This window comes from Pygoscelis adeliae, unplaced genomic scaffold, assembly GCF_000699105.1.
Source record: "Pygoscelis adeliae isolate BGI_AS28 unplaced genomic scaffold, ASM69910v1 Scaffold80, whole genome shotgun sequence".
NCBI lineage: Eukaryota > Metazoa > Chordata > Aves > Sphenisciformes > Spheniscidae > Pygoscelis > Pygoscelis adeliae.
In genome coordinates, this window is record NW_008823958.1 from 415,366 (window position 1) to 425,060 (window position 9,695).

A 9,695-nucleotide genomic window follows, 5' to 3' on the forward strand; every position below is an offset into this window, starting at 1 on the left:
ATGATACACAGGCTGATGCATCAATGCCATACATCTGCTGCAGCCAAGAAAACCCTAGGCACACATCAAAGGCCAAGCTTTAGCAACAACAAGGGCATTTTATAGCTGGGTTTGACCATTACGGTCACCAACTGTTAGGAAATATTTTTGGCGACTTACAGTTACTTAAAACAAGTTGATGAACTTTCAAAACACAATAATAAGATCATATGGCCACTTAAAAATATCTATCCTGTCTGCTGCATTGCCCTGGAACTTGGGATGGTCATTGCTGTCAGCCAGCATGGGTTCTGCAATCACTGAATAGCAGTAAATATGGCATTATCTTGTAAAAACCTGCTATTAATCTGTTTTTCCTCTCCATTCATTCTGGACTGTCTGATCTCCTCCCTCCAGATGCTGTTGGCTCCCTGATAACTTCCTTCCCTTCTCTTCTCTGTCATTTCAGACTCCTGCGATGTTCTTGTGTATTACAACATCTTGGCAGGCTCACTAATCTTTTCTTACTTATCAGTCATTATCCATGGTTTCCATTGGAACTTCAAGGGCCTTTTAAAATAATGGAAATAACCTGACATATAATTGTAAGCTCAAAGTAAATAAGCCCAAACAATGAGATCCAGTGGTAAATGATGTGCTAATGCTGGTTAACATCAGAGCAGAGATAAGTTCAGCTATGCACAACATCATGGCTGAAAACTGCCGTTTAGGATAACCTCTTCTGAACTAGAAGAAATCTGCTGGGGACTCCAGCCTAAGCCTCTGCAGTGGAATAACCAGATTCCCAAGGTCTGCATATGCAGCCGCTTGTGGTTTCCAAATTCTTACGTACTATTTGCCCAACTGAAAGATTCACTTGCTGCCTGGTTCCACAGATTTCAAAGGTCTCCTCAGACAGCTCTCGGGGACTTCATCCAGCCCTTTCTGAAGCTTGACGTTAAAAAATGACCATGCTAATTCTCAATCCTTTCTCACTCCCTGGTTGAGTTCGAGATCTTTGATCCTATCTTGGACACAAGGATAAGCAAACCCTTAATTCTGTTGCAAACCTCTCCAGTTTCTTACTCATTGTATGTGGAAACATGTAAATGTAAATGCAAAGCCTCCTATAGTACCTTTTGCCAGACAATTGGGAATCTACTGGCTATCAAAATCTTAGCTTCTTCTTATCACCACTAGTGCAAGAGACTGACTGTTTTTTTTTTCAAAAATTCTCAGTGCAAATTTTTCAAGCTCTTCATGTAAACACTTCTGCAAAAGAGTAATTCAGACTCTGACTTCAGTGCTATGGAGTTAAAAGGACTTTACAGCTCCCCTGCTTATCAATGGAAGTCTTTCCACTACTTGCAGAGGTCTCCGAATCAGGCTCAAACCGAGGACAGAATCTTTAGAGACTAGTATATGAGATGCAGAGTTCCTGCCAAAATACAAAGGTATGGAGTACTTGCCAAAGTTTTAAAAAAACCCATAGCTCTCTGATCCATCTGCTCAGAACTTGCCAGACACGTTCTTCATGCAAACTTGCAAATAAAAAGAACATATTGCACACATAACCCAACCCCTTTTATATCTGGATGGGCTACAGCTGCAGTAGGATTCTCTTACAATGTTGGCTGCTACTCGCTTAAAGGTAAAAGAAGGTGAAGTGCGAGGGGGCTAAAGAGATGAGAGGCTAAAGCAGGTCAAAAAGGAAGGGGAAGTCAAGTATGTCATGGAATCACTGTGACTGACTCATTGCATCGCCCTGTGGTGAGGGCAGAGAATGGATCCTGAGAAGGGATTTCCTCTCCATTTGTTCCCCAAGCAGAGCCTTCCTCCTGCCACTGAAGATACATGTGCAGTGTAAGTTGGGGATACCGTTCAGTCTGATTTATGCTTCAGCGGGCAGGAAGACTCTGCATTGTATAAGCAATAAACAGGGGGTCTGGGGTCCTTCTCCTGGAAGATTCTGAAATATTGAGTGCAATTTCCTGCCGTTTAGGAGATTTTAAGATAGCTCCAAAGAAAGATTTTATATAAAATGAAGCAAAACAAAAAAAATCCTGTAAACTTATCTAGCATTTAGCTTTAACTTGCCAGAGGCACATTACGTTTTATTAAAATATCAACAAAGAGGAGCCAAAGTCAACAAAACCAGAGTGGGTTCTCCTGTCTTCTAGCCAAGTCCCCTAGATCCTGCAGGGTACTCCTGTGTTCATCTCCCCTTTATGCACAGGTCTCCCAAGCCCTTCCTCTTCCTCGGTCCTGTCCCTGACAGCCATATCTCATGTTCACATGCATTTTACTGCAACATTTTGGCATGTAACTTTCTTTGCTATCTGAATATTTGGACTTACTGCTTCTTCTAAAAATGCTGTCTTCTTCTGCAAGTCACACGTTGTTCTTCCCATCCTCTTGCCTGCATCATTCTCCGTAAGTCACGATTCTCCTTGTGGTTTTCTCTTCCCACCACCTACAGGCTTCCACCCAAACCACTGCTGTCCTCCTCCACCTTCTTCCGTCATCTATTCTTCTTCATATAGGCTTCTCTCCAACAAAGCTTCACATTGCTTCCTACACCTCCCCAAAACAGCAATATTACCTTCCCCCCTCCAATGGGCTCCCTAGCGCAAGGCCAGCAAGCCAACCTGGTGTTCCTCAGCCCAGTAACTACCACGCTGTGGTGCTTGGTTAAAACTTGCTCGTGTATCAGTGTAACGTGGTCTTGACTACCCCAACCATCCGCAGCCCAAAGAGCAGGAACACAAACCTAGCGGCTGGTTTCTGACCCATGTCCTTGCATTCCTATGCTCTCCATAATGTACACGCACTGCAAACGGCAATAAATCTATCGGCTCAGTGCCCCACATTTCTACGCACGGCAGTGTCGAGCTGGGAGTACACACTGGCTTGTGCCAGTAGCTAATGGGGATATTATATACTTCTTCAAGTCATCTTCAATAACTGCTCTGTTCCTGGCAAGAGGTGGCTGCATCTGAGATAAGCTTTCAAATCACAGTGAATATAACGCAGCAATAAATACTTCCCCTCACCCACGCTCACAGATTATTTGCCAAAGGTACTCTATACATGGTCTCCAGTGTACCGACTTTTTTTTGTAGGGGATACAGTATTTCAAACAAAAAAAAAAAAGAATTCTGGAACAAGGAGAAAGCAGCAATTCAACCGAAATATACTGCAAATTAACTTCCTCTGGGCCTGAGCTGTTGCTGAGGGGGCTGGGGAAGGAGGAGGAGATTGGTAGAGTAGAAAGTTATTAGGTCCACACTTTATACCGAGTTTGGCACTTCAAAGAGCACTGTACATTTGCCATTCAACATAACCTTGTAACCTTTCAGATCGCAAGAGCCTGGTTTCAGGACAGCAATACATAAATTGTGTGATCCAAATATTCTACTTTAGATGTGGGTCACAGCGATGGCAGTCAATTAAAATCAAATGCCCCAGGTGATATCTGTAATACAGACATCCTGTGCCAGCTCACAGCCACAAATCCTGCTTCCTGGTATTTTCTTCCATGGCATTAGAGACGGCACTTTTTGGCAAGGAAAGAGAGCAAGGCCCCTCTGCTCCTGATTATATGGAGAACAGTCTGGAGTAGCTCTGCTGCAGTCAGTGTAAATTGCCTCAGATTTGCACCGTGGAGATTTGACCCAAATCTACAGTAGCTCGCTCTAAGACATATTCCCTAACTGAAAAACAAGACGAAACACTGTCTGAATTGAAAGTATTTGAACAACCGACTGTGGTTCAAATTTAAATCTGACTCATAAGGGGGTAATATGTTCCACAGCATCTTCCTCCTCATACCTCCAAGCAGGGAGGGAGGCCCTTAAAGAAACGGGGGTTACCACTGCTGTCTGGAGGGCAGACGGTTCTTCCTAGACCCTGAGCAAGCTCCACAGGAGCCCTCAGCATGGAAAGACCAAAGGTCTGCTCCTGCTTGCTTCAAATTCTTCATCGCAATCTGATGTCCCCCCTCCCCGAGCTTTAACCTGGCACCGTCCATTTGCTCCAACCCTGCGCTCTGATACATCCCGTGGTATGTCCCCTCCCAATCCACAGCCTCTCACGTACCCTCACCCACAGTAGCCTCGGATAACAATGATGATAAAAAACAGTGCTTTTGCTGCATTTTTCATGATGGTTCATGATGTGTTAACAAAACATGGCACTGCTTCCATAGGAAGTAATTATTACTTGTTATTGTTTGACTGTCTGTACATAACAAAAAATACCTTAAAAAAAATACCACAACACTCTCTGAACAACGGCTTTTCGCCTTGCGAGGGTTTCTACTCGTCCAGCTTTGTGGTGGTGCCTATTTATTTTTTGGAATGCTTATTCATAAAAGACAAGCTTTTTTTTGAAGGGTGCAGGGACTTTATTCATAAATACAGAAGCACCTTAATAAAAGAAAGATGTGATGAAGTCTTCAAAGCAGGCAAGAAAACTGATGAACAAAGACATTCCCATAACAACTAAGCTTTATCTGATCAAATTCCAATAAAGCCTGCATTTGGCATAAATCTTTAAAAACATAGCAAGGGCCACTGGAGGATGCTAAAACTTGTTTATTTAATATTATTCCTCCTCCCTCCCCCAAAAGTTCTTTATCCTCTTATTATTCTGAAGTCTTGGTGCACGTTGAGAAGTGCATTGAGCGAACGCAGTGCAGTGGAAGGATGGGAGGAGAAGCACGGGAGAGCACTCGCCCCATCTGAGGACGAGCCGCTTCCTTTCTTCCCTCCCTCCAGCTTCCCACTCTCCAACGTGCTGATGATCAGCAGCACCACCAGCAGATTAACCCTCACTTTCAGGCAGAAGAAACAACAGAAAAGATAGTGCCTTTAAAGAATTTAATTCTCTGTGGCTTCACTTAACCAGAGCCAAGAAGAGACAGCTTTTATACTAGCCTTATAAAAGAAATCTAATTCCTACTTCTATGACTTTTATTATTTTCCATCCTAAGACTACTTAATATGTGCACTGTGCTTCCCATCTGCGCAGGAACACACAGATGTGGCTGACTAATCCTTAAATACCAAGAGAAGTATTCTGGGTGAAAACAGACATTAAAGAAACTTTTTCTCGGGGATTACCACTCGCCCACTGGCTTCACGGACACATCCAGGGCACCTCCATGAGAATTAATCTCCAGGACCCGCTGCTCGGAGAAACCCGGGGGGCAGCAGACCTGGCGAACGGATCCACAACCACTCGCTCCCAGCATAAATACGACGGGGTGCTCTCTGCTCCAGCCCTGCCTCTGAGGTGGGAACAGGGTCCTGCTGCTGCTGCGCCGGGGGCTGGGAGCGAGGGGCCACGGCCCTGGCTTGCCACGCCAAGCAGCCCCAGACTGCCTTCCCGGAGTCAGTGCAAACAAGGGCTGCAGGAAAACATAAAGTCCTTTTCTGATGTGGTTTGGAAAAGGGAGCCAAGTATAGCCCGAGGAAAGCTTAGCCGAAAAGGTGCAGTCTTGCATTTCTTTTTTCATTTTAAGGGTAGATCTGTAACATCAGAGGACCACACAAAGAAAGAATCAGGAGGAGAAACAAAATATTTATATTCTGCTTGCTTATTTTTTCCATTTACCCTGCACATCTGTCTCTAGCTGTTCCTAAAATAGTCCTTCAGAGTAATATTGTCCCTTCTGCACCAGTGGTATATATACTACTACTAAACTGCCACTGGACTAAATCAGAGAGCTCTTGGAGAGCAGTTAGGAGACTTGCATGTGTTGAGGGACAGCCACTTTCCCAGTGAACCAAAACAAGAGAGCTCTGACTCTCTCCAGAAGACTTCTGCCCCTCTCTTCCTGCTTGACTGAGAAAGATGAGGGGACACGGGAACAACCATCCCTAAAACTGCAGGTATGAGAGGAATTTAAAAAACCCTCATCAAGAAGATCTTGTCAACAAAGCAAAACACTAGGCAACCCGAAACTTGATGGGAGAAAAAAAAAAAAACAAACCACCCTAATAATTAAATGTTGCTTATGCAAGACGAAAAACCACATTATTCCTTCTGGGCACAACAGCCCTGGCAAGCCCAGCACGCATCTCACAAGACAGGAAGCAGTGCTTATGCACGGAGGAGGAGCAGCAGCTGCACATGCCAACTCCACCAGCAATCTCCTCTGCGAGGCCCACTGTCCATGCATGGCTTTTCATGCTGGAAGCAAAGATACCCGAGTAAGTCTTCAGCCCTTACAGAACATATTTACCTCTCCCACTTCCACTGAAATGAGCATCTTCCTCATTCTCCCCTTTTACCTCCCACGTCTGTACCCTCCTCCACTGCTAGACACCCCTATCTGCACTATCAATCTATCATTATTCAGCCCTAAACCTCCTCTAGCATCACTGTGGCACCAATGCCTCCTACCCATCCTTCCTCACCTTCAGCTCTTTCGATTTTCTTCTTTTTAATCTCTAAAATTCATATACTAAGTTTCAGGATGTTTTCTGTAGCACTGTTCTACAATACATCACAGAATCATAGAGTATCTCAAGTTGGAAGGGACCATAAGGATCACGGGTCTCTCCTCTCCAATTTCTCCCCGCTTTTGCTTTTCCTGTTAAACACCGCGTGCTAACCTCACATGTTGTGATGGAGATTAGATGCAGTGCTATTTAGGGACTCTGATGCTCCTGCAGTAGAGCTGCTGGCAAGGAACCCATGCAGTTCAGACTGGCCATCACAGAGCTAAGATAACACCTCTGTACGAGGTTTTGGGGAGAGCTGCATACAAGATTGCAGGAAATAAGTACGACCAAAGGGGGGAAAAAACAACCAGCAGAAGGCAGCTACAGGAGCTTGTAAGAAGTAAAGCAGAGAGAGGAACTAACAGGCAGCTTTTATCATTTTAATAGGTGCTCTGCAACGGAAATGCTCCAGAGACAGCTGGCCTCTCTACAGGCAAAGGAGCAAAGTAACATGCCTAAAATATGCCTGGCACAAACAGACACTCAGAGCTCGCTGCCTTTGGCTTGCCTGTTACTTGGTGGAGAAAAGACCTAATCCTACAATAACCTGCACTCATTACTCACCTAACACTTCACTCAGTATGCCCCACCCAGCCTAAAAAAGAAATTGCCTTACTCACCAGCTATATATTTATCTAAAGGACCCAAGTACCTGCCCTGGATGCAGGTGTCAGTCATTTCCATGGGCACAGGCTTGCTGGAGTCAGGCCCTCTCAAATAAGCTCCAGCTGTTTCTCATCACAAGGCGAAATCCCAGCCAAGCAAAGGCCCTTTCTTCCCTACCTCCGCCAAACCCTTTGTGTCCCACGTTCCTCAAACATGGAAAGGCAATGAACCAAGCTCAGGCAACCGCAGCTGTACTCCTTTCAGGTGGCTGACTAACAGCTCTCAAAAGTAGAACAACAGAAAGCCCAGAGATGCCATCAACTCCTTTTAGGATGTCTGAACAGTGAGGTCAAGCCAGAACATACAATTGTTTCAACAGGCTGGTGGGGCAGCATCACAGGGACTCGTAGCATAATTCTCTGTGACGGCTGTTACATATAGGTGACACCCACCAGTGACTCTCATTAAATAGTCCTAGCTTTCTCTTAACAGATGACATGTTATTTACTCAACTTTTCTGCCAGCCTGTCCTTGGGAAGGAAGGCAGCCAAGTCGCAGTTGTGAAGCCAAGCACCCAGTGACCACCTATGGACCTGAACGACATTCAACCGGGAATCATGCTTCTCCTATGTTTAAACAATGTCTAAACAGTCCAGTGCACCTTTTCCTGCTGTCAGCCTCTAAGGTTGGCTTATACGGTCACTTCAGCAAGCATGGGAACCCAAATTTCCCTGTCTCCTCCAAGTTTGGCTTGCACTTGACCAGACCAGGCAGGAAAAGGTGAATGTTGAAAGTGAGGGAGAAGCCTAACTCAAATTTGCACCCACTGGATCTGAACCAGACTCTACAAGGCTGCAAACTCAGGGCAGTGCTCAGGCATAGCTAATGAGGGCAACAAGAACAGAGCCAAAGACGGGCTCAATACACTTTTACAATGTGGTATCCTGTCTGGCAGGGTTTTCAGCAGAACAAGTCCCGGGTTGCTGGAACAACCATGAGTTTTACTCAGTATAAAACTGCTGGGAGCTGAGCCCCTTCTAGTTGCTGTGTTTCCCGGCAAACTGAACTATGCTTTAGACGAAATACACTCTAGACAGTATTTGCACAAATGCACAGACTCTATGTAAATGACTTTAATGGTTTTAAAGTCTTTAAAGATTAAATGACATCAATCTTACCAACACTCAGGAGAGAGAGAGTCATGGGGTCATTTTCTTCCTCACTTCTCAATCCCTGAATTATCCACTCCCTTGCCTCAACCCCTGGGCTACTATACAGAAGCCAGGTCTGAAACTGCTAAGCTTTGAAACTCAACTATTAACAACGCCATTCCTGTGAGGAATGGTTAACAGGCTTCTCCTGCACACAGGCCAGAGAGAGGAATTTGACTTCTACGTAAACTACAGTACAGGCCAGGTGTTGGGAGACGGAGATCCTGGGGATGACTCGTTTGATGTCTTGTTCTGTCACTTATCATTATATGCTGAAACTTTGGAGTCCCGAGGCACGATTGCTAGAAGAAGTTTGCACATTTCAGCTTCAGATGATTTTGAATAAAGTCCTTTCTAGGAAAGGCACGGGAAATAAGAGGCTACTTTGGAAAGAGAGGACTCAACCGCTTCTCCCCATGGTTTGTTCCACCTGCTAGACGGGTACAAGGCGGGTTTCCTACAGAAAGACGGGGAGCCGACGTGTGCGAGGTGCCACCGTACCTGGTACAGCTCTATCCGCTGCTCTGAGACCCGCGCCTTCGAGTTCTGCAGGCGGAAGACCCTGAACTCGGCCTTCACCAAGTTGGAGGCGTTCTTCTCCATCGCTGAAACGTCAAATCTGACGATTCGGAAGTAAAGGCTGTAATAGCTCGGTGGGATGGCATCTGCAAGAAGGCAGTATGATTTTATTATTTTCTTTAATGATAAAATACATTCTTCCTTCAAACAGTGTAATACAAGACAGCCTCAGTAAGGGAAATATCTGTAGCATGATTCAGTTTCCAACAGCCAATTTAATATTATTAACAATTTAATAAAAAAAAAGAAAAACCAACCCCACATGTGTTTGATTATAGGAATACCATATTAATAGAGATTAACAACTATTTCCAACTCTATTTCAGGTCACGCATTTAAACCTCCCCTCTTTCAACATACTGGTGGAAAATCCCAGATGCTTATAAATTGGGAAAAAATCATAGCAGTTGGCATCTGGCAAATGCCTTCAGATTTGCACAGAGTACACAGGGATCCGCTAAGATGACAAGTAACAGCAACTCATCTGATCTGTATGTTCTCTGAAGCCCATTTCTGCCCAGAATATGAAGCATAAATTAGCCAGCTTCAGATTTTGTTTCGTATTTAGTTATTAAAAAATTTTATAGGAACAAAATATTTGTTCTGATTATAGTGACAAAGGCAGGAAGATAAGAGGAAGAATAAAGGGAGAGAAAAGGCAAGCAGATAGTAGACATTATTAACAGAATTAGAATCACAGAATCATAGAATCATAGAATCATTAAGGTTGGAAAAGACCTCTAAGATCATCGAGTCCAACCGTCAACCCAACACCACCATGCCCACTAAACCATGCCCCTAAGCACCTCTT

The 9,695-nt window shown here is 44.5% G+C and overlaps 1 protein-coding gene across 1 annotated transcript in view; it reads right to left on the reverse strand.

Annotated features, from left to right (window-relative positions):
• Nucleotides 1–9,695, reverse strand: part of TGFB2 (transforming growth factor, beta 2) — a 68,960-nt gene that overhangs the window by 16,635 nt on the left and 42,630 nt on the right. The window contains exon 2 of the mRNA XM_009323084.1: nt 8,807–8,970. Coding sequence (XP_009321359.1) covers nt 8,807–8,970 — 164 coding nt within the window. The remainder of the gene's footprint in view (nt 1–8,806; nt 8,971–9,695) is intronic.